The sequence below is a fragment of the Heterodontus francisci genome, chromosome 36 (assembly GCF_036365525.1).
Source record: "Heterodontus francisci isolate sHetFra1 chromosome 36, sHetFra1.hap1, whole genome shotgun sequence".
Classification (NCBI taxonomy): domain Eukaryota; kingdom Metazoa; phylum Chordata; class Chondrichthyes; order Heterodontiformes; family Heterodontidae; genus Heterodontus; species Heterodontus francisci.
In genome coordinates this window covers 3,901,665-3,926,635 of record NC_090406.1, presented here as the reverse complement: position 1 = coordinate 3,926,635, position 24,971 = coordinate 3,901,665, and the positions used below count along the sequence as shown (strand labels likewise).

The following is a 24,971-nucleotide window of genomic DNA, read 5'->3' as shown; positions in this document are numbered from 1 at the left end:
CCGAGCTTTCCATCCAGAGATCAGGAATAAATGACCTGTTTCTATTCCCCCCCCCTCCTGGCGGTTATTCCCGGTTTGGCACTGAGCCCCACCGAGCAGGAAGGGCCTGGGTTGAACCCACACTCTTGGCTGAGTTGGCTTTGGGGGTATCAGCACCCCTGGGTGAAAGCTTCCTGCTCCTCATTACCATCCAATGACCTCAGCTGCAACCTGCCTAGATGACAGGATCTGGGCTGGTTTACGATGCCCACTGTAGTTGAATATCCGCCAACACTGGCTTTGGTCGAATCAGTGGTGAAGAGCGGGCACTCTGGTGATGTACTGGGGAATGATCAATGTTATTTGTTGTCCCTCTCTCTTTCTCAATTCTATCTCCCTCATTCCTTCTTTCTTTCACTCTCTCCCTCTCCTTATCTCTGTATCACTTTCTCTCTGCTGTTTATCTCCCACCTTCCCTCTCTGCTATCTCTGTCTCCCCCTCTTCCTTCTGTCTCACTTCCTCTTTCAATCCTTCTTATCAATCTTACTGGCATCTTTGTTTTCTCTCTCCTCGCCCTCTCTTTTTCATCCACTTCTCTCCAATCTATATCCTTCTGTCACTCTCTGTTAACTCTGTCTTGCACAATTTCTGATATCCTCGTCTCCCTCACTTTCTACTTTCTTTGTATCGTATGTTCTCTCTCTAGTATCTGACTCTGCTGTTTCTCTTCCCTCTCTCTTGCAAACTGCTGTCCACGTTTTATGTTTTCTCTGATTCTGTGGACTGTTTGTGCTCTCTCTGATTCTCTCTGATTTCTGTGTTTTGTGCTCTCTCTGATTCACAGATATCTGTGTTTTGTGCTCTGATTCGCTGATTTCTGTGTTTTGTGCTCTCTCCGATTCACAGATATCTGTGTTTTGTGCTCTCTCTGATTCGCTGATTTCTGTGTTTTGTGCTCTCTCTGATTCACAGATATCTGTGTTTTGTGCTCTCTCTGATTCGCTGATTTCTGTGTTTTGTGCTCTCTCTGATTTGCTAAAATCTGTGTTTTGTGCTCTCTCTGATTCATAGATATGTGTTTTGTACTCTCTCTGATTCACAGATATCTGTGTTTTGTGCTCTCTCTGATTCACAGATATCTGTGTTTTGTACTCTCTGATTTGCTGATATCTGTGTTTTGTGCTCTCTCTGATTCACAGATATCTGTGTTTTGTACTCTCTGATTTGCTGATATCTGTGTTTTGTGCTCTCTCTGATTCGCTGATTTCTGTGTTTTGTGCTCTCTCTGATTCACAGATATCTGTGTTTTGTACTCTCTGATTTGCTGATATCTGTGTTTTGTGCTCTCTCTGATTCGTTGATTTCTGTGTTTTGTGCTCTCTCTGATTCGTTGATTTCTGTGTTTTGTGCTCTCTGATTCGCTGATTTCTGTGTTTTGTGCTCTCTCTCTGATTCGCTGATATGTGTTTTGTGCTCTCTCTCTGATTCGTTGATTTCTGTGTTTTGTGCTCTCTCTCTGATTCGCTGATATCTGTGTTTTGTGCTCTCTGATTCGCTGATATCTGTGTTTTGTGCTCTCTGATTCGTTGATTTCTGTGTTTTGTGTTCTCTCTCTGATTCGCTGATTTCTGTGTTTTGTGCTCTCTCTCTGATTCGCTGATTTCTGTGTTTTGTGCTCTCTCTCTGATTCGCTGATATCTGTGTTTTGTGCTCTCTGATTCGTTGATTTCTGTGTTTTGTGCTCTCTCTCTGATTCGCTGATTTCTGTGTTTTGTGCTCTCTCTCTGATTTGCTGATATCTGTGTTTTGTGCTCTCTCTGATTCGTTGATTTCTGTGTTTTGTGCTCTCTCTCTGATTCGCTGATATCTGTGTTTTGTGCTCTCTGATTCGCTGATTTCTGTGTTTTGTGCTCTCTCTCTGATTCGCTGATTTCTGTGTTTTGTGCTCTCTCTCTGATTCGCTGATTTCTGTGTTTTGTGCTCTCTCTGATTCGTTGATTTCTGTGTTTTGTGCTCTCTGATTCGCTGATTTCTGTGTTTTGTGCTCTCTCTCTGATTCGCTGATATGTGTTTTGTGCTCTCTCTCTGATTCGTTGATTTCTGTGTTTTGTGCTCTCTCTCTGATTCGCTGATATCTGTGTTTTGTGCTCTCTGATTCGCTGATTTCTGTGTTTTGTGCTCTCTCTCTGATTCGCTGATTTCTGTGTTTTGTGCTCTCTCTCTGATTCGCTGATTTCTGTGTTTTGTGCTCACTCTCTGATTCGCTGATTTCTGTGTTTTGTGCTCGCTCTCTGATTCGCTGATTTCTGTGTTTTGTGCTCGCTCTCTGATTCGCTGATTTCTGTGTTTTGTGCTCGCTCTCTGATTCGCTGATTTCTGTGTTTTGTGCTCGCTCTCTGATTCGCTGATTTCTGTGTTTTGTGCTCGCTCTCTGATTCGCTGATTTCTGTGTTTTGTGCTCGCTCTCTGATTCGCTGATTTCTGTGTTTTGTGCTCGCTCTCTGATTCGCTGATTTCTGTGTTTTGTGCTCGCTCTCTGATTCGCTGATTTCTGTGTTTTGTGCTCTCTCTCTGATTCGCTGATTTCTGTGTTTTGTGCTCTCTCTCTGATTCGCTGATTTCTGTGTTTTGTGCTCGCTCTCTGATTCGCTGATTTCTGTGTTTTGTGCTCGCTCTCTGATTCGCTGATTTCTGTGTTTTGTGCTCGCTCTCTGATTCGCTGATTTCTGTGTTTTGTGCTCGCTCTCTGATTCGCTGATTTCTGTGTTTTGTGCTCGCTCTCTGATTCGCTGATTTCTGTGTTTTGTGCTCGCTCTCTGATTCGCTGATTTCTGTGTTTTGTGCTCGCTCTCTGATTCGCTGATTTCTGTGTTTTGTGCTCTCTGATTCGCTGATTTCTGTGTTTTGTGCTCTCTCTCTGATTCGCTGATTTCTGTGTTTTGTGCTCTCTGATTCGCTGATTTCTGTGTTTTGTGCTCGCTCTCTGATTCGCTGATTTCTGTGTTTTGTGCTCGCTCTGATACTGTGCCTCTGACACATCTATTGTTTAAATGCTGTGGCTGTTATTCTGCAGACAGCCCTGCCCCCATGTGGAGATTTGTATTTGCTGCAGCCTTCCCACAGATCGACACACAAACTCACTGCCTTTCATTTCCAGTCAGTATGTGTCAGTGAGAGGGAATCAGTTCCCTCACTCTCAGGCCATCTGTCTTGTGTGAATTATAGGCTGAGCCCTGGCTATAACGTTAACAGCAATGAATTGATTTTAAAAATATTTCTGCTTCATTGCACAAAGCAGACGCATGCTAACCAACATTCCGTCATTTTTCTTGGCGTGCAGATGCGAGTTCTTTAAGTGTGCAGCCCCTTTAAATTTAAAGGGGCCGCCGTGTGCAGGATGTTCTGGGTTGCCACATGGCTGTGCAGCTTAGAGTGAACATTGATGAAAACCTGCAGTTAAAACTGGTACTTTAACTAGTTAACAGGTAGTTACTTTGCCACGTTGAATAAAGGTAAGGAGCTGTTTATATGCAGCTCAAAATTTCAATAGTTTACATAAAGTTCACAGCCCAGAACCAGGCCATTCGGCCCAACTGGTCCATGCTGGTCTTTATGCTGCACACAATCCTCCTCCCAGCCCTCCTCTTCTCCATCAGCATAACTTTCTATTCCTTTCTCCCTCATGTGTTTGTTTAGCTTCTCCTTAAATGTATCGATACTATTCGCCTCAACCACTCCCTGTGGTAGTGAGTTCCACATTCTCACCACACACTGGGGAATGAAGTTTCTCCTGAATTCCCATTTGGATTTATTAGTGACTGTCTTATATTGATGGCCTCTAGTTCTGGTCTCTCCACAAGTGGAAACATCTTCTCAGGGTCTACCCTGTTAAATCATTTCAAAATCTTAAAGACCTCTATCAGGTCATCCCCCAACCTTCTCTTATCTAGAGAAAAGAGTTCCAGCCTGTTCAGCCTTTCCTGATGGTTATATGTATAGTATATGGTATACGGTTACATGTATATCATGGTAAATGTATATTATATGGTGTATGGTTATATGTATATCATGGTATATGTATATTATATGCGCATGGGAAAGGCTTCCACTGCTATGTCCAGACTGGCCAAGAGTGTGTGGGAAAATGGCGCACTGACACGGAACACAAAAGTCCGAGTGTATCAAGCCTGTGTCCTCAGTACCTTGCTCTATGGCAGCGAGGCCTGGACAACGTATTTCAGCCAAGAACGACGTCTCAATTCATTCCATCTTCACTGCCTCCGGAGAATACTTGGCATCAGGTGGCAGGACCGTATCTCCAACACAGAAGTCCTCGAGGCGGCCAACATCCCCAGCTTATACACCCTACTGAGTCAGCGGCACTTGAGATGGCTTGGCCATGTGAGTCACATGGAAGATGGCAGGATCCCCAAAGACACATTGTACAGCGAGCTCGCCACTGGTATCAGACCCACCGGCCGTCCATGTCTCCGCTTTAAAGACGTCTGCAAACGCGACATGAAGTCCTGTGACATTGATCACAAGTCGTGGGAGTCAGTTGCCAGCGATCGCCAGAGCCGGCGGGCAGCCATAAAGGCGGGGCTAAAGTGTGGCGAGTCGAAGAGACTTAGCAGTTGGCAGGGAAATAGACAGAATCGCAAGGAGAGAGCCAACTGTGTAACAGCCCCGACAAACAATTTTATCTGCAGCACCTGTGGAAGAGCCTGTCACTCTAAAATTGGCCTTTATAGCCACTCCAGGCGCTGCTTCACAAACCACTGACCACCTCCAGGCGCGTATCCATTGTCTCTCGAGATAAGGAGGCCAAAGAAGAAGAAGATGATTATATGTATATCATGGTATATGTATATTGTATGGTTATATGTATATCATGGTATATGTATAGTATATGGTTATATGTATATCGTGGTATATGTATATTATATGGTATATGGTTATTTGTATATTATATCCTGGGGTTGAGTTTCCACTTTAGGTGCAATTGACAATCCAGATGCAAACTTTACTCAAACTTGCACTGGTTATTCACACATGAAATTATGCTTCAAGTTTCTGCTCACACTCAGTTGCATAAATCCTACGAACACATGAATTAGGAGTAGGAGTAAGCCATAAATGTAAAATCATCCGTGAACCAGCACAATTGGGCAGCGTGTTAGAGGATAATATTTTGTAAAAGATGTTAAGGATGTAAATGCGTTGGAGGCAGTACAGAGGTTCACTAGACTAATAACCTAGAACGGGTGGGCTGTCTTCTGAGGAAAGATTGGTCAGGCTAGGCTTGTATCCACTGGAATTTAGAAGAGTAAGAGGCGACTTGATTGAAACATATAACATCCTGAGGGGTCTTGACAGGGTGGATGTGGAAAGGATGTTTCCCCTTGTGGGAGAATCTCGAACTAGGGGTCACTATTTAAAAATAAGGGGTCGCCCATTTAAGACAGAGATGAGGAGAAATCTTTTCTCTCAGAGGGTCGTGAGTCTTTGGAATTCTCTTCCTCAAAAGGCAGTGGAAGCAGAGTCTTTGAATATTTTTAAGGCAGAGGTTGATAGATTCTTGATAAGCAAGGGGGTGAAAGGTTATCCGGGGTAGGTGGAAATGTGGAGTAATCAGTTCAGCCATCAACTTATTGAATGGCGGAGCAGGTTCGAAGGGCCGAGTGGCCTACTCCTGCTCCTAATTCGTATGTTCGTAAAAGATTGCGGAAACACCATTTGTGCTGGATGTAGCTCCTGTGAAGAAGTTCCTTGATCTTTTGCACTGGTTTGGCCAGTTTCAGGAAACTCCAGGCCATAATTTGTCTTTTCCCTCAGGCCCAAGTAGCAAACTGCTTCCTGATGCTAAGTTTAGACCCTCAATGTCATAGCCACACAGTAACGTCCTGCTCTCCCGATGGTGGTGACTCTGTGCTGGGTTCTGTTCCACAGATTCAGGTCATCGGCCCAGCCTGGCCAACCTCTGCACGCAGGCATGTTCCAGCATGGATCAGGAAATAGCCATTAAAATTACTGGGTCTTGAGAACATGGGATTTTAAACTGCATTCAAATTCTCAAACTGCTGGGGTGAGATTCGAACTCAGCTTCTCAGTACTTTATTAGTCCAGGTGTATAACCATCATATTAGCATATGCAGAGCTGATTGTTCACCTCCTAACTCCGGCCAGTTGGAGCACTTACATCCCGTGGCTTAGGTGAAATAATTCAGAACAGGGTGGGCCTTTATTCCTGTGGTCAGTGCCATTCCCCGGGGGTTGAATAGAATCATACATCACAGGACAAGGCCATTCAGCCCATTGTGCTTATGCCAGCTCTTTGAAGAAAGCATCCAATTGGCTCCAGTCTCTTCCTCATTCCCCATAGCCCTACACAGTTTTCCCCTTCATGTTCCAGTGAGAGGCATTTTAATCGCAATTGACCTCTGTCCCAGTGGTCACTGATCATTTTATTTCTTCTCCATCAAAGGGACCCCCAGGATCGCAGCCATCCCCTCACACACAGGCACCTCCGCACAACCCCAACAACCCCATCATGGGCCCCCATGGTCAGGTAAGTGCTGTCTGACACTGGGGTGGGGCTCTGGGGAGGCAGAGAGCTTGAGATCTGACTGTGGGGTGAGTCTTATGTCCTGGCTGTAGGGGAGGGAACAGACTGTGGAGAATGGTGGGGCCAGGTCACAGGAGGAGCTGCAGTGTGGAGGCAGGGCCAGTTCATGGGGGAGTGACAGACCGTGGGGGCAGGGCTCAGTCATGGGGGTGGGGCTCACGTAGCTGCCGGGCATTTGTTTCCCAATGTCAGGGATTCTCCTTGAGTGCACATGGAGATGGATAATCAAGAGAAACTATTTCCTGTGGTGGGGAAAGTCCAGAACAATTGAGCATAACCTTAAAATGCGAGCCAGGCTGTTCAGGAGTGATGTCAGGAAGCACTTCTTCACACAAAGGGGAGTGGAAATTTAGAACACTCTCCCCCAAAATGCTGTCGAGATTGGGGGTCAATTGAAAATGTCAAAACTGGGGTTAATAGATTTTTGTTGGGTAAGGGGGTTAAAGGTTACTGAACCAAGATGGAGTTGAGATACAGATCAGTCATGATCTAATTGAAAAGCAGAACAGACTCGAGGGGCTGAATGGCCTCCTCCACTCCCTATATGAGGCTGATTCTGCCACACTCACCATCCACACACCCCTTTCCCAGCTGGGCTCACTGGGCAGCGATCAGGAGCAGAATTTTCTTTACTACTCACTAGGGTGCCGAGGCTAATGGTAGCCCACTCTATGCCCAATAAAGCTGAGATACACTAACTCAGCACAGGTTGGAGGATGGGAGCCTTCCTGACTCGTGTTCCTCAGTGCCACAACTGGTATTGCACTTCCCAACAGATGGGAGGGCTATATTTTGAATTTTTAACGAACCCATTAGGTGAATGCTGATTTACTGAGTGGGTGGAAACCAGGGTTAAAAATCACCTGCCTATTGGCAGTACTCATGCAATGGGAAATGAGTTGGGCAGTCACACCACAACCAATGCAGTGTAGAGGGAGCTTTACTCTGTATCTAACCCCGTGCTGTACCTGTCCTGGGAGTGTTTGATGGGGACAGTGTAGAGGGAGCTTTACTCTGTATCTAACCCCGTGCTGTACCTGTCCTGGGAGTGTTTGATGGGGACAGTGTAGAGGGAGCTTTACTCTGTATCTAACCCCGTGCTGTACCTGTCCTGGGAGTGTTTGATGGGGACAGTGTAGAGGGAGCTTTACTCTGTATCTAACCCCGTGCTGTACCTGTCCTGGGAGTGTTTGATGGGGACAGTGTAGAGGGAGCTTTACTCTGTATCTAACCCCATGCTGTACCTGTCCTGGGAGTGTTTGATGGGGACAGTGTAGAGGGAGCTTTACTCTGTATCTAACCCCGTGCTGTACCTGTCCTGGGAGTGTTTGATGGGGACAGTGTAGAGGGAGCTTTACTCTGTATCTAACCCCATGCTGTACCTGTCCTGGGAGTGTTTGATGGGACAGTGTAGTGGGAGCTTGGCGGTCGTTGCAGAGCTTTGCGATGTTGCTGGGAGGTGTTCTAAGGTACTTCGTAAATGCACCGAGTTCTCCACTGCTCTGCTGCAGTTGTGGGTTTTCAGAGATGTTCAGTGTGAATGGGTTTGATGTTCCTGCCTGTGACGAGTTTTTATTTGCCCCTAACAGCCCTTCATGTCTCCTCGGTACCCAGGCAGTCCCCGCTCGTCCCTCCGAATATCGGCACAGGTGAGTGTTGACTGAATGGAATCAAAACTCCACCTGTCCTTCGAACCTAGTCTGACACATCACAGACTGGAGAATGGGATCCCCAACACCTGTCAGGCGTTCGTCAATGGGAGTCTCATTGCATGTTCTGTTCCTGCAACTGTGTTATTTCTCAACACTCAAAAGGGCACCTGAGAAACATCAGACACAATCTTGGGGAGTGGTGGGGGGAGGGGCTCTGTATTAATGCTTCCTGTGTTTGCTTTATTCCTGCAGCCTCCTGTTGGAGTCCCAGGGTCTCAGCCCCTGTTACCGAATGCCATGGATCCCACCAGGCAGCAAGGTAGATACTGGAACTGGGAGACTGTAAATCACGTGCAGGGACTAATAGACACATGTCAGCGGGCCAGTGCCTCAGCAATTCGCAGCCACAGACCGGGATGTTAGTAGTGCCAGCAGCAGCTGATCCTAACCTGGACTATTCCATCCTAGAAGCATCATCCTTCCCCCTACCCCCCCCACCATGGGATGTTTCCCAACCCCCGCCATTGGACCATTCCTCTGGGTCTATTCCTGGGGTCGGAGGAGCAGAGCTGGCTGTGTCTGTGGATGTTCAGGCCAGAGTCCATTGGCCCAGCAACCAGTCACATTGCAGGATTGAACACTGCCTGTGACCAGCTGTCTCACCTTCTCTAGAACAGGAGAACCAGAAGACAAGGCCATGCTTCAAGGGGTGGGGACATTCCAAACTAATCTGGGGAAACGATATTTCAGTGGAGTGGCCAATCTATAGAACAGACTCACCAGGGTGCGGGTGGGATCGTTGGTATTGATTCAAATGCAAAATAGAGAGATTTCTCACAGAAAATAACATCTGGGATCTCGTATTTGAGTAATTTGAAACATGACGTGTACTGAGTGGAGCTCGGAAGGAGCTTGTTCCCAAAGCTTTCCACCACTGGGGGATTTCCTCACCTCATGTCTGGGTCTGTTGTCCACTTATTGATCGAGATTGATCGCTGTGATTAATCAACAGCTCCATCATCATTGTATCATGTAATTACCAGGATGGTTGAAGGTGAATTAGATGGACTGTGGTCTGTTCCTAGTATTCATACAGGATTCACGTACCAGACATGAGGGAAAGATAGTGGAGTTAAAAGTCTAGACATTTCACAGACAGAAATCTGGGCTTCGATTGCAGAACTTGAAGTGAACCGATAAGGTTTTCACACCAGGATTTCTTTGTACTTAATTGTATGCAGGTGGTGAGCATTAACTGGGGATTCACTTGTTTTTTTATAAATAGGAACAGACTGAAACTGTGGTGGTTGGGTTAGGAGGTGTGGGTTGTAATGTGTATCTCTGTAAATAAACGCCTATAAAGTGCAAAGATTAGCTGCAATTCTATCCTGGACCACCTGGCTTTCTAGAACATAACATCCTGGGCTGTGGGTAGGCAGGAAGTCAGCAGAACTCCATTCATCAAAAATCACAGACGGCACAGAGTCGAGATTTCTGTGATCTCCAGGATTAGTTTCCTGGGGAGTGTTTAGCATTTACACGGGGTCCCTGGGGAGTGTGTCAGTATTTACAGAGGGTCCTGGGGGAGTGTCAGTATTTACAGGGGATCCTGGGGGAATGTGCCAGAATTTACACGGGGTCCTGGGGAAGTGTGTCAGTATTTACAGGGGGTCCTGGGGGAATGTGCCAGAATTTACACGGGGTCCTGGGGAAGTGTGTCAGTATTTACAGGGGGTCCTGGGGGAATGTGCCAGAATTTACAGAGGGTCCTGGGGGAGTGTGTCAGTATTTACGGGGGGTCCTGGGGGAGTGAGTCAGTACTTACAGGGGGTCCTGAGGGAGTGTAAGTACTGACTCACTCCCCCAGGACCCCCTGTAAATACTGACACAATCCCCAGGGACCCCCTGTGTCAGTATCTACAGGGGGTCCCCGGGGGGGTGTCAGTATTTACAGAGGGTCCCGGGGGAGTGTGTCAGTATTTACAGGGGGTCCCCGGGGAGTGTGTCAGTATTTACAGGGGGTCCCCGGGGAGTGTGTCAGTATTTACAGGGGGTCCCGGGGGGGGGGGTGTCAGTATTTACAGTGGGTCCCCGGGGGAGTGTGTCAGTATTTACAGTGGGTCCCGGGGGAGTGTGTCAGTATTTACAGTGGGTCCCGGGGGAGTGTGTCAGTATTTACAGAGGGTCCCGGGGGAGTGTGTCAGTATTTACAGAGGGTCCTGGGGGAGTGTGTCAGTATTTACAGTGGGTCCCCGGGAAGTATGTCAGTATTTACAGGGGGTCCCCGGAGACTGTGTCAGTATTTACAGGGGGTCCCCGGGGAGTGTGTCAGTATTTACAGGGGGTCCCTGGGAAGTGTGTCAGTATTTACAGGGGGTCCCTGGGAAGTGTGTCAGTATTTACAGGGGGTCCCCGGGGAGTGTGTCAGTATTTACAGGGGGTCCCCGGGGAGTGTGTCAGTATTTACAGGGGGTCCCGGGGGGAGTGTGTCAGTAGTTACAGGGGGTCCCCGGGGAGTGAGTCAGTATTTACAGAGGGTCCTGGGGGAATGTGTCAGTAGTTACAGGGGGTCCCCGAGGAGTGTGTCAGTATTTACAGAGAGTCCTGGGGGAGTGTGTCAGTATTTACAGGGGGTCCTGGGGGAGTGTGTCAGTATTTACAGTGGGTCCTGGGGGGGGGGGAGTGTGTCAGTATTTACAGGGGGTCCTGGGGGAGTGTGTCAGTATTTACAGGGGATCCTGGGGGAATGTGCCAGAATTTACACGGGGTCCTGGGGAAGTGTGTCAGAATTTACAGGGGGTCCTGGGGGAATGTGTCAGTATTTACAGGGGATCCTGGGGGAATGTGCCAGAATTTACACGGGGTCCTGGGGAAGTGTGTCAGAATTTACAGGGGGTCCTGGGGGAGTGTGCCAGTATTTACAGGGGATCCTGGGGGAATGTGCCAGAATTTACACGGGGTCCTGGGGAAGTGTGTCAGAATTTACAGAGGGTCCTGGGGGAGTGTGCCAGTATTTACAGAGGGTCCTGGGGGAGTGAGTCAGTACTTACACTCCCCCAGGACCCCCTGTAAGTACTGACTCACTCCCCCAGGACCCCCTGTAAATACTGACACACTCCCCAGGGATCCCCTGTGTCAGTATCTACAGGGGGTCCCCGGGGGGGGGGGGGTGTCAGTATTTACAGAGGGTCCCGGGGGAGTGTGTCAGTATTTACAGGGGGTCCCCGAGGAGTGTGTCAGTATTTACAGAGAGTCCTGGGGGGGTGTGTAATTATTTAAAGAGGGTCCTGGGGGGTGTGTCAGTATTTACAGTGGGTCCTGGGGGGGGAGTGTGTCAGTATTTACAGTGGGTCCTGGGGGGGGAGTGTGTCAGTATTTACAGTGGGTCCTGGGGGGGGAGTGTGTCAGTATTTACAGTGGGTCCTGGGGGAGTGTGTCAGTATTTACAGGGGTTCCTCGGGGAGTGTGTCAGTATTTACAGGGGTTCCTCGGGGAGTGTGTCAGTATTTACAGGGGTTCCTCGGGGAGTGTGTCAGTATTTACAGGGGTTCCTCGGGGAGTGTGTCAGTATTTACAGGGGTTCCTCGGGGAGTGTGTCAGTATTTGAGATGATAATTTTCCTTTGTGTTCTATTCAGGGCATCCGAGTATGGCAGGTCCGATACAGAGAATGACAGCTCCACGTGGACTAGCAAGTATGGGGCCGCAGGTAAATGACCCATTCCCAGTCAGCACTTCACTCATCCATCAGCCCTCGGCCATTCCACGCTCCGAGGTATCGACAGCACGTCTTCGTTATATGTCTATGCTCATGAATTAGCCTTTGATATGACCGTGTCTTTCTGCATTCCCAACGCTAATTCTGTCCCCGATGCACAAACCCCCTCACCCTCATGACTCTCTTCTGGACAAGATGGACTCGGAGCCAGTTTTTGAGCCTCTCACACAATCCGTCCAACAGCAGAGACTGTGGAAAGTATCTCAGTGACTGTGATTTCATTTTGTCTCATTGTTACAGGTCAGGCTGTACCTGTTGAACTCTCCCAACAGCAGTTTTGTGGTCTTGGGTGCAATTAAAGGTGAAAATCCGTAGTCTACTTCACAGTGAGTCCAAAGCAGGACCCTGGGGCCGGTCTTCAATAACTGCTTGTGTTATACAGCTCAGTGATAAATGCACATTCCTGTGCTGGTACTGAGCCCCATACACAGAGTGAAAAGCCCCAAGCACCGCCCCCAGCCTGTGTTGAGTCAGTTGGCCTCATGTTCTGTTCCTGATATCCTCAGAGTTTTTGCTGTCTGATTCCTGTCTGCTTTACCTTTCTTTTCCAGAGTTACGGAGGAGCGATGCGGCCCCCACCTAACTCTTTAGGAGGTCCTGGAATTCCGGGAATGAATCTGTAAGATTTCCTATTGGATTGCGATTGCTGTAGCGTTTCGATGTGGTGTGTGTTCACGAACTCCCAGCTAGTGGAGACTGAGCCTCTTAAATTATCAGTGACTGAGAGATACTGCAGAGAATGGGACAGTGGGATCATCATAAAATCTTACAGCACAGAGGGAGGCCATTCAGCCTATCGTGCCTGTGCTGGCTCTTTCAAAAAGCTAATCAATTAATCCCACTCCTCCATTCTTTCCCCATATCCCTGTAACTTTCTCCCCTTCAACTATTTATCCAATTCCCTTTTGTAAGTTACGATTGAATCTCCTTCCACCGCCCTTTCAGGCAGGGCGTTCCAGATCACAACAACTCACTGCGTTAAAAAATGTTACCTCATCTCCCCCTCTGGTTCTTTTGTCAACCACCTCGAATCTGTGTGCCTCCACTTACTGACCCTCCTCTCACTGGAAATTGTTTCTTCTTATTTACTCCATCAAAACCCTTCATAATTTTGAACACTTCTATTAAATCTCCCCTTAACCTTCTCTGCTCTAAGGAGAACAATCCCAGTCTAGAGAGCAATCTAGTTTTAGTTTTGTGTTAGATTGCAAAGGGTTGGCACAGACACCATGGGCCCAATGGCCTCCTGTTGTGCTGCAAATTTCCCTGGTTCTAGTGTGAGAGCCAAGAGAAAAAGAAAGAACTTGCACTTCTATAGCGCCTTTTACAACTGCAGGACATCCCGAAGCGCTTTACAGCCGATGAGGTACTTATGAAGTGTAATGACTGTTGTAATGTAGGAAACATGCAGCCAATCTACGCACAGCAAGATCCCACAAATAGAAATGTGCTAATGACAAGCTTTATCTGTTTTACTGTCTGGCTGTTGGTTAGGACGGTACAGGAATTGGGGGCTGAATTTTCAGCCATGGGGGGTTCAAGCACGCATGTGAGTGCGAATTAACGATCGTGTTCTTACATCCTGATGCCTCTGGAAGGTGCCGCAATTTTCAGAGAGGGTGGGGCTGGGGAGCGGGGAATCCACTTGCCCCCAATTAACATCCTGTTAAACTCACTCAGGAGCTTGTTAATGAGCTGGGGAGGGCCAGAAGGGAATTTTCAAAGAGAAAAGCTGGAGGAGCAAACAGTCCCGTGCCCGTAAGTGATTAGCTGTCGGGAGCAATGCAGTCAGACATCGATATCGACTATTATTCAAAGAAATTTTTTGAAAAGTGTGATTGAAACACGGAGCTTCACCTGCCTTCCTGTTCACTGTTTGGTCACTAGTTTGCACCGTAATACTGTTGGCCCTTTGATCTGCTGCCTGTAGGGTCATTCGATCATTTGCATTTGAATGTAGTGTCACATCCGCCGCACTGACACAGCGCGGGATTGGGACCTGAAAACTATCCCAAAGTTGAGGCCCCAACCCCGGAATGAAAATCCAGCCCTGGGTGTTTGGTGCTTGCGAGGGAGAGGAGATCAGAGGGGCAAAGGCCACAGTCGGATCAGGAGGATGGAGAGGTTGTGATCGAGAGAGGGAGAGGCTGCTGGTGAGGGAACTATTACTGCGATCCCCTGCCACTGAGAGGGTCCCCTGTGTGCAGGAGGCCTTCTGGTTAATGGAAGGGTTTACTGGGCTCAGGAACCCCCAATGAGCAGCCCCAGTATATGATATCTGTAACACAGGGTTGTCATTCTGTTGCAGGGGCCCAGGTGGAGGGAGAACATGGCCGAACCCACCGAATGCTAACGCCGTAAGTAATGGGTGAACGGAGGGAGTTGGAACGAATTGAGCAGAGAAACAGCCTTTGTTTGAGATTAACTCTTGGTTCACCACAGTGACTGTTTCAGATGTCCCCAACCTGTTAACAGTCTAATCACTTTCCAGTAAATGCATTAAAACAACTCTAATTCAGCAGCTCCCTACAGTCTCCAGGCCCAGCCTTACATTATCACAAATATTGCAGAATAAGCCTTTAATATGTGGATTATATTTTATATTAAACAAACTATGTCTGTTCTACCTGATGACCCTGTACTTGTTCACTCAATTAACAGAAATTGAATCTAACGGATTCTCTCTCTCTGTCTCTGTCCTAGATTCCATATTCCTCATCATCACCAGGCAGTTATGTGGTGAGTTTATCAACTTGACCTCAATATAACCTAACAGTTGCATTCTTTCACATTTGGGCAAATCCCTCCCTGCATCCAGCTTTCCCCCACCCCCCCCCTGCTGTGGCAGGAACCAATCCCCCACCTCCCTCCCTGCATCCAGCTTTCCCCCACCCCCCCCCCCCCCTGCTGTGGCAGGAACCAATCCCCCACCTCCCTCCCTGCATCCAGCTTCCTCGCTTTTCCCCGTCTGCACTGGCAGGTGTACCATTCCCCAGCTTCCCCTCTCCTCCATAACTCCTACCATCCTCTCCCCACTCATTTACTGCCCCTCACTCTCCCCCTCCCTCCCCTCCATGAGACTTTCCCTCCTCTACTCTCCCCCACTCTGTATTCCCTCTCCCCTCTCCCCTTGTTCCCACTCCCTGTCTGATTAGTCTCCCTCCCACCCCAGGGGACCTGTATTCTGAGATGGGGGTTTATTTCTAGTCTGTTTGGAATAATGTGATATTTTCTCTCTCAGGGTCCCCCAGGCAGTGGTCCCCCCGGAACACCAATCATTCCCAGCCCAGGAGGTATGGTGTCTCTTCCCACTGATCATTGCAGCATCAAAGCTAGAGAGCAAGGGGAGAGGGGAGGGTGCTTTGGAATCATAACTAGTGGAGAGTGAGACTGGTCAAAATACTTTACATTTTGAAATGTTTAATTTAATTTATTTCTTCAAAATAAAGTCTCATTCACAAAGTAAAGCTCCCTCTACACTGTCCCCATCAAACACTCCCAGGACAGGTACAGCACGGGGTTAGATACAGAGTAAAGGCTCTCTCTACACTGTCCCCATCAAACACTCCCAGGACAGGGTACAGCATGGGGTTAGATACAGAGTAAAGGCTCTCTCTACACTGTCCCCATCAAACACTCCCAGGACAGGGTACAGCACGGGGTTAGATACAGAGTAAAGCTCTCTCTACACTGTCCCCATCAAACACTCCCAGGATAGGGTACAGCATGGGGTTAGATACAGAGTAAAGCTCCCTCTACACTGTCCCATCATTCTTTTCTTCACACAATCAGGGGGCGGCACAGTGGTTAGCACCGCAGCCTCACAGCTCCAGGTACCTGGGTTCGGTTCTGGGCGCTGCCTGTGCGGAGTTTGCAAGTTCTCCCTGTGACCGCGTGGGTTTCCGCCGGGTGCCCCGGTTTCCTCCCACAGCCAAAGACTAGTAGGTTGATAGACAAATTGGCCATTGTAAATTGCCCCTAGTGTAGGTAGGTGGTAGGAGAATTGAGGGAAGGTGGGGATGTGGTAGGGAGTATGGGATTAAAGTAGGATTAGTATAAATGGGTGGTTGATGGTCAGCACAGACTCAGTGGGCTGAAGGGCCTGTTTCAGTGCTGTATCTCTCTATGACTCTATGACAATCTTTGATTGTGGCTGAGAATTCTGGTTTTTATTGAGTTTGCCCAAGTTTTGTGCTTGTGCCCAGGTAGACACAGAGACCATTCAAACTCATTTCACACAAGACCCTGGGCGAGCTATATAGGAGGCAATTAACACATTGGTCTAAGCTGCCTTCAGACCCAGAGGTGAGAGGCCACTATCTAATCTCACTGCTCCATGTGGCTGAGGTCATGATAGCAATAATTGTAAATCAGGATCATCTTTTGAATGGAATTATTTCCCTAAAGGTTCTTTTGACTTGTATAAAACTCTGACGGACTGTGACCTACCCCACTTGGAACTGCTACCCATCCACCTACGGCTTCTGTTGCTCTTTTTTTAGATTCCACAAACTCCAGTGAAAACATGTACACGATGATGAATTCCATTGGACCCGGAGGGAGCCGTCCCAGTGTAAGTCCACGCCAGTAACAGGGGCGACCCAGCAGATTAGTCGCTTGTGTGTTTAGTCTGGATCTCAGGTCTTTGCTGATCTTGGCCTCGGGTGTTGGTCTCAGTACCTCTGGATTAGTCCATGTGGGGGTGGGGACGGGTAGCCTGACTTCCTGCTCCTGATGAACAATACAGTCACAGGATTGGGATTGGCTGTGATGCACACTATAGTCAAATAGCCTGCTGTCACTCATTGTTTGTACTCGCAAATGAGACTTGAGTCAGATGACTGAGGGGAATGCCACCAATGGAACTGTACCCAGAGACAGTCAGCACCTTCAGGAGGAATGAGATGTACTTTTACCCCATAACATTGTCCATGTACGCCCTGTCTAAACTGAGCTGCTGCTGAAACCTCATTCATGAGAGTGCTCACCATTTCTCACCCTCCGTAAACTTCAGCACATTCAAAACTCTGTTGTCCGTGTCCGAACTCGCACCGAGTCCCATTCACCCATCACCTACTGTGTTCCTACATTGACTCCCGGTCAGGCAACTCCTCAATTTTAATATTCTCATCCCTCCGTGGTCTTGCCCCTCGCTATGTAATCTCTTCCAGCCCCACAACTTTCTGAGATATCTGCACACCCCTGATTCCACTTTCTTGAGCCTCCCCGATTTTAATTGTTCCACCATTGGCGGCCGTGCCTTCAGCTGCCTGGGCCCCGAGCTCTGGAATTCCTGTCCTAAACCTCTCCACTTTTCTCTCTCCTCCTTTAAGCTGCTTCTTATAATCTTTTGATCACCTGTCCTAACATCACCTTATGTGCCTTGGTGTCAAATATTGTTCATTAATCTTTGCCTTTGCTCCATGACCTTTTGGTCAGCTATGTGGCCTTATCCAATCTACATCTTCTCCTTTGTTATCTCTTGCCCCACCCCCGGATCACTTGCTTATAACCTGTGACATTTCTAATACTTGCTCGTTCCGAAGAAGGGTTGAACTTGTTCTCACGTTGAACAACTTCTCCTTCAACTCCACTCACTTCCTTCAAGTAAAAGGTGTTGCTATGGGTACCCGCATGGGTCCTAGTTATGCCTGTCTTTTTGTGGGATATGTCGAGCATTCTTTGTTCCAGCCCTACTCAGGCCCCCTCCCCCAACTCTTTTTCCGGTACATTGATGACTGTATCAGTGTCGTTTCCTGCTCCCGCCCCGAACTGGAAAACTTTATCAACTTTGCTTCCAATTTCCACCCTTCTCTCACCTTTACATGGTCCATCTCTGACACTTCCCTTCCCTTCCTCGACTTCTCTGTCTCCATCTCTGGGGATAGGTTGTCTACTAATATTCATTATAAGCCCACCGACTCCCACAGCTACCTCGACTACACTTCTTCACACCCTACCTCCTGTAAGGACTCCATTCCATTCTCCCAGTTTCTCCGTCTTCGACGCATCTGCTCTGATGATGCTACCTTCCATGACGGTGCTTCTGGTATGACCTTTTTCCTCAACCGAGGATTTCCCCCCACTGTGGTTGACAGGGTCCTCAACCGTGTCTGGCCCATTTCCCGTACCTCTGCCCTCAACCCTTCCCCTCCCTCCCAGAACCGTGACAGGATTCCCCTTATCCTCACTTTCCACCCCATCAGTCTCCATATCCAAAGGATCATCCTCCGCCATTTCCGCCACCTCCAGCGTGATGCCACTACCAAAGGCATCTTCCCCTGTCAGCATTCCGAAGGGATCGTTCCCTCCGCGACACCCTGGTCCACTCCTCCATTACCCCCACCACCTCGTCCCTGTCCCATGGCACCTACCCTGCAATCGCAGGAGGTGTAATACCTGCCCATTTGCCTCCTCTCTCCTCACTATCCAAGGCCCCAAACACTCCTTTCAGGTGAAGCAGCGATTTACTTGTACTTCTTTCAATGTAGTATACTGTATTCGCTGCTCACAATGTGGTCTCCTCTACAATGGGGAGACCAAGCGCAGACTGGGTGACCGCTTTGCGGAACATCTCCGCTCAGTCCGCAAGCAAGACCCTGGGCTTCCAGCTGCTTGCCATTTCAACACTCCCCCCTGCTCTCATGCTCACATCTCTGTCCTGGGATTGCTGCAGTGTTCCAGTGAACATCAACGCAAGCTCGAGGAACAGCATCTCATCTACCGATTAGCCTGCCGGACTGAACATTGAGTTCAATAATTTCAGAGCATGACAGCCCCCCATTTTACTTTCATTTTTAGTTGTTTTTTTCTTCTTTTTTACATTTTTTGCAACCTTTTTTTTGCATTTATTTCATTTCATAGTTTGTCCAGTTTGCTTACCCACTGTTTTTTCTCATGTTTGCACTTGCTGCTGTTCAATATTCAGTCCGTTAACACCTTTTCTGTACTAATGCTTTGTCTTTCAAAACACCATTAACATATTGTTTGCCTTTGCTCCATGACCTTTTGGTCAGCTATGTGGCCTTGTCCAATCTACACCTTCTCCTTTGTTATCTCTTGCCCCACCCCCACCTCACTTGCTTATAACCTGTGACATTTCTAATATTTGTCACTTCCGAAGAAGGGTCACCGACCCGAAACGTTAACTCTGCTTCTCTTTCCACAGATGCTGCCAGACCTGCTGAGTGGTTCCAGCATTACTTGTTTTTATTTCAGATTTCCAGCATCCGCAGTATTTTGCTTTTGTTCATTAATCACTCCTTTGAATCACTGTGGGACATTGAACTACATTAAAGGCACCATATAAATGCAAGATGTTGTTGGGAGGAAGAATGAACTTGTAATTATAAAGTTCCTGATAAGATCCTCAGAGTATCCCTTGCAGTGTAGTCACTGTTGTAATGTAGGAAATGAGGCAGACAATTTGCACTCAAGATCCCACAAGCAGCAATGTGTTAATGACCAAATAATCTGTTTTTGTAATGTTAGTTGAAGGATGAATATTGGCAAGGACACTGGGGAGAAGAACTTCCTAACCTTCTTTGAAATAGTGGCTGTGGGATCTTTAACATCAACCCGAGAGCGCAGGCAGGCCTCAGTTTAATGTTTCATCCAAAAGACAGACTTCCAACAGTGCAGCATTCCTTCAGTACTGCACTGGGAATGTCAGCTGAGACTATGGGCCCAAGTGTCTGGAGTGGACTTGAACCCACAACCGGCTATCTGTGAGGCAAGAGAACTACCCATGAGCCAAATGAGTAAAACTAGAATAATATCTAATGTTGAGGAATAATGGGTGGCTTGTGGTAGCCCAGTGTGATGCCCTGTCTGTCAGTAAGGTCAGCCGCAGGGACACGAAGTGACTCATTGTCAGGTATTAATATCATCTTTCTCTTTTCTCTCTCAGTTCCCAATGGGTCCAGGAGCTGAGGGATCACTGGGTGGAATGGCAGGCATGGAGCCTCATCACATAAATGGCACGCTAGGTAATACCATGTGGCCCGGAATAACAGAGTAAAAAAATCCCTGAACCTGGAGAAACAGAGTAATAAATCCCTGAGCCTGGGGTAACGCAGAGTAATAAATTCCTGAGCCTGGAGTAACAGAGTAATAAATCCCTGAGCCTGGAAAAACAGAGTAATAAATCCCTGAGCGTGGAGTAACACAGAGTAATAAATCCCTGAGCGTGGAGTAACACAGAGTAATAAATCCCTGAGCCTGGGGGTAACAGAGTAATAAATCCCTGAGCCTGGGGGTAACACAGAGTAATAAATCCCTGAGCCTGGGGTAACACAGAGTAATAAATCCCTGAGCCTGGGGTAACAGAATAATAAATCCCTGAGCGTGGAGTAACACAGAGTAATAAATCCCTGAGCCTGGGGGTAACAGAGTAATAAATCCCTGAGCCTGGGGTAACACAGAGTAATAAATCCCTGAGCCTGGGGTAACAGAATAATAAATCCCTGAGCGTGGAGTAACACAGAGTAATAAATCCCTGAGCCTGGGGGTAACAGAGTAATAAATCCCTGAGCCTGGGGGTAACACAGAGTAATAAATCCCTGAGCCTGGGGTAACACAGAGTAATAAGTCCCTGAGCCTGGAATAACACAGTGTAATAAATCCTTGAGCCTGGAGAAACAGAATAATAAATCTCTGAGCCTGGGGGAGCACAGAGTAATAAATCCCTGAGCCTGGAGAAACAGAGTAATAAATCTCTGAGCGTGGAGTATCACAGAGTAATAAATCCTTGAGCCTGGGTAACAGAGTAATAAATCCCTGAGCCTGGAGAAACAGAATAATAAATCCCTGAGCCTGAGTAACACAGAGTAATAAAACCCTGAGCCTGGATAACGCAAAATAATACACCCCTTGGTCTGGGGGAACTGAGTAATGCACCCGTGGGTTTGAGGGAACACACAGTAATACAGCCCTGGGCTTGGAGTGAGACAGTGTAATACAGTACTGGGTAAATTTCTGGGCTGAAGGAGTGAGGATGAGGTGAGTGAGGGGGTATGGGTAAGGGAATGAGGAGTATTGGAGCCTCTCCCCCTCCCTGTGTTTCCCATCTTCTGGCCTCCCCCCATACCCCCAGGCTGTACCCCACCATGGGTACTAGGCTGTGTCAGCACCCCCTGGGGAACAGCCCTTCACCCTTTTCCATTCACTCCAGGAGTTGGTTGGAGAGGCGAATCTGAAGATTAGGGACAAATCCAAGAGGAGAGGGAGAGTTGAGCCTAGGGCTGTGATTGGCTAATTGCTTCTTTCTATTTTACAGGTTCTGGTGATATTGATGGATTGTCAAAGGTAAGTTACTCCCCAGAGCAGGTTGCAGCTTGGCGATTTCTCTGGCCTGTTGTTATAATCAAGTCTACAGCATGGAAACAGGCCATTCGGCCCACAGGTCTGTGCTGGTCTTTATGCTCCACACAAGGCTTCGCTTGCCTTACTGCATCTCACCCTTTCAACATTGTTTTTTATTTGTTCATGGGATGTGGGTGTCGCTGGCCAGGCCAGCATTTATTACCCATCCGTAATTGCCCTTGAGAAGGTGGTGGTAAGCTGCCTTCTTGAACCGCTGCAGTCCATGTGGAGTAGGTACACCTCCTCCTGAGGTTCCCAACATCACAGATGCCAGGCTTCAACCTTTTGATTCACTCCATGTGATATCAGGAAATGGCCGAAGGCACTGGATGCAGCAAAGGCTACGGGCCCTGACGGCATCCCAGTTGTAGTACTGAAGACTGGTGCTCCAGAATTATCCGCACCCCAGCCCAGCTGTTCCAGTACAGCTGTAACACTGGCATCTACCCACCAATGTGGAAAATTGCCCAGGTATGTCCTGTACACAAAAAGCAGGACAAATGCAATCCAGTCTACTCTCAATCATTAGCAAAGTGACAATGCTATGAAGTGGCACTTACTCAGCAACAACATGCTCACTGATGCTCAGCTTGTGTTCCACCAGGGCCACCCAGCTCCAGATCTCAATACAGTCAGTATAAAAGATCTAAATTTAGAGGTGAGGTGCAAGTGATTGCCCTGGACATCAAGGCAGCATTTGACTGAGTACGGCATCAAGGAGCAAAACTGAAGTCAATGGGAATCAAGGGGGAAAACTCTCCACTGATTGGAGTCATATCTAGCACGAAGGAAGATGGTATTGGTTGTTGGAGGCCAATCATCTTAGCCCCATGGGATATCACATGGAGTGAATCAAAAGGTTGAAACCTGGCATCTATGATGTTGGGAACCTCAGGAGGAGGCTGAGATGGATCATCCACTCGGCACTTCTGGCTGAAGATGGTTGCAAATGCTTCAGCCGTGTCTTTTACACTGACATATCCCTTAATTCCTTTTGCCCTCGTATGTTTATCTAACTTCCCTTTAAATGCAGCTAAGTTATTTGCCACAATTACTCCCTGTTCCATATTCTCACCACTCCCTGGGTAAAGACGTTTTGCCCGAATTCTCTATTGGATTTATTAATGACTGTCTTATTATTCATGGTCCCTGGTTTTGGCCTCACCCACAAGTGGAAACATTTCTTTCATGTCTACACTATCAAAATCCTTCAGAATTATCAGGTCACCCTTCAGCCTGCTCTTTTCCAGAGAAATGAGCCTCAGCCTGTTCAATCTTTTCTGATAGCTTTTGCTGCTAAACAAAATTCAGAAGAACTTTCACAGGAAATTAGACATTTCTAACTCGTTCAAGGAATTGAATTTGTTTCTGATTGCATTCACCTCATTCTGCAGTGCAGGAGGTGCTCACCCACTATGGTACAGAGTGGCTTTTCTTCATGTGTGACCCCTGCAGTAGGTTAATCGACCTTGAGAATCATCGCAGTCAAGACTGATCCAAATAAAAGCGGCTGCCAACAAAATATAGTTATAGAATTGTATCGAGACTTGCGTTTCGATAACAACTTTCGGGACCCCAGAATGTCCCAAACCTTTTTACAGCCAATGAAGTACTTTTCGAAGTGTAGTCACTGTTGTAACGTGGGAAATTCGGCAGCAAATTTGTGCACAGAAAGATCCCACAAACAGAAATGTCATAATGACCAGATGATCTGTTTTTGTGTTGTTGGTTGAGGGATAAATACTGGCGAGGACAGTGAGAAGAACTCTCCTGCTCTTAGAAATAATGGCTGTGAAATCCTTTATGTCCACCTGAAACAGCAAACGAGGTCTCAGATTAACATCTCAACCAAAAGAACAGCACATCTGACAGTGCAGCACTCCCTCTGTACTGACCCTTCGACAATGCAGCACTCCCTCTGTACTGACCCTCCAACAATGCAGCACTCACTTGGTACTGACCTTCCGACAGTGCAGCGCTCCCTCAGTACTGACCCTCTGACAGTGCAGCACTCCCTCTATACTGACCCTCCGACAATGCAGCACTCCCTCTGTACTGACCCTCCAACAATGCAGCACTCACTTGGTACTGACCTTCCGAAAGTGCAGCACTCCCTCAGTACTGACCCTCTGACAATGCGGCACTCCCTCAGTACTGACCCTCTGACAGTGCAGCACTCCCTCTGTACTGACCCTCCAACAATGCAGCGCTCCCTCAGTACTGACCCTCCGACAGTGCGGCGTTCCCTCAGCACTGACCCTCCGACAATGCAGCACTCCCTCAGTACTGACCCTCCGACAGTGCAGCGCTCCCTCAGTACTGACCCTCCGACAGTGCAGCACTCCCTCTATACTGACCCTCCGACAATGCAGCACTCCCTCAGTACTGCCCCTCCGACAGTGCAGCATTCCCTCAGTACTGACCCTCCGACAGTGTAGCACTCCCTCAGTACTGACCCTCCGACAGTGCAGCACTCCCTCAGTACTGACCCACCGACAGTGAAAGACTCCCTCAGTGCTGACCCTCCGACAGTGCAGCACTCCCTCAATACTGACCCACCGACAGTGAAAGACTCCATCAGTGCTGACCCTCCGACAGTGCAGCACTCCCTCAGTACTGACCCTCCGACAGTGCAGCACTCCCTCAGTACTGACCCTCCGACAGTGCGGCACTCCCTCAGTACTGACCCTCCGACAGTGCGGCACTCCCTCAGTACTGACCCTCCGACAGTGCGGCACTCCCTCAGTGCTGACCCTCCGACAGCGAAGCAGTCCCTCAGTACTGACCCTCTGACAGTGCATCACTCCCTCAGTACTGACCCTCTGACAGTGCATCACTCCCTCAGTACTGACCCTCTGACAGTGAAGCAGTCCCTCAGTACTGACCCTCCGACAGTGAAGCAGTCCCTCAGTGCTGACCCTCTGACAGTGCAGCAGTCCCTCAGTGCTGACCCTCTGACAGTGCAGCAGTCCCTCAGTACTGACACGCCGACAGTGAAAGACTCCCTCAGTGCTGACCCTCCGACAGTGCAGCAGTCCCTCAGTGCTGACCCTCCGACAGTGCAGCAGTCCCTCAGTGCTGACCCTCCGACAGCGAAGCAGTCCCTCAGTACTGACCCTCCGACAGGGCAGCACTCCCTCAGTACTGACCCTCCGACAGTGCGGCACTCCCTCAGTACTGACCCTCCGACAGTGCGGCACTCCCTCAGTGCTGACCCTCCGACAGGGCGGCATTTCCTCAGTACTGACCCTCTGACAGTGCATCACTCCCTCAGTACTGACCCTCTGACAGTGCATCACTCCCTCAGTACTGACCCTCCGACAGTGAAGCAGTCCCTCAGTACTGACCCTCCGACAGTGAAGCAGTCCCTCAGTACTGACCCTCTGACAGTGCATCACTCCCTCAGTACTGACCCTCTGACAGTGCATCACTCCCTCAGTACTGACCCTCCGACAGTGAAGCAGTCCCTCAGTACTGACCCTCCGACAGTGCAGCAGTCCCTCAGTACTGACCCACCGACAGTGAAAGACTCCCTCAGTGCTGACCCTCCGACAGTGAAAGACTCCCTCAGTGC

At 48.4% G+C, this 24,971-nt stretch overlaps 1 protein-coding gene across 3 annotated transcripts in view; it reads left to right on the top strand.

Moving 5' to 3' along the window:
* The window catches only part of LOC137351514 (single-stranded DNA-binding protein 2-like), a 109,951-nt gene that overhangs the window by 76,268 nt on the left and 8,712 nt on the right, over nucleotides 1–24,971 (top strand). For 2 of the 3 annotated variants that reach the window (XM_068015985.1, XM_068015983.1), the window contains 11 exons: nucleotides 6,465–6,548; nucleotides 8,195–8,254; nucleotides 8,510–8,576; nucleotides 11,895–11,965; nucleotides 12,586–12,653; nucleotides 14,343–14,391; nucleotides 14,738–14,773; nucleotides 15,276–15,327; nucleotides 16,537–16,607; nucleotides 19,944–20,022; nucleotides 21,312–21,340. In XM_068015985.1, coding sequence (XP_067872086.1) covers nucleotides 6,465–6,548; nucleotides 8,195–8,254; nucleotides 8,510–8,576; nucleotides 11,895–11,965; nucleotides 12,586–12,653; nucleotides 14,343–14,391; nucleotides 14,738–14,773; nucleotides 15,276–15,327; nucleotides 16,537–16,607; nucleotides 19,944–20,022; nucleotides 21,312–21,340 — 666 coding nt within the window. The remainder of the gene's footprint in view (nucleotides 1–6,464; nucleotides 6,549–8,194; nucleotides 8,255–8,509; nucleotides 8,577–11,894; nucleotides 11,966–12,585; nucleotides 12,654–14,342; nucleotides 14,392–14,737; nucleotides 14,774–15,275; nucleotides 15,328–16,536; nucleotides 16,608–19,943; nucleotides 20,023–21,311; nucleotides 21,341–24,971) is intronic. The other variant, XM_068015984.1, reaches the window with a different exon arrangement.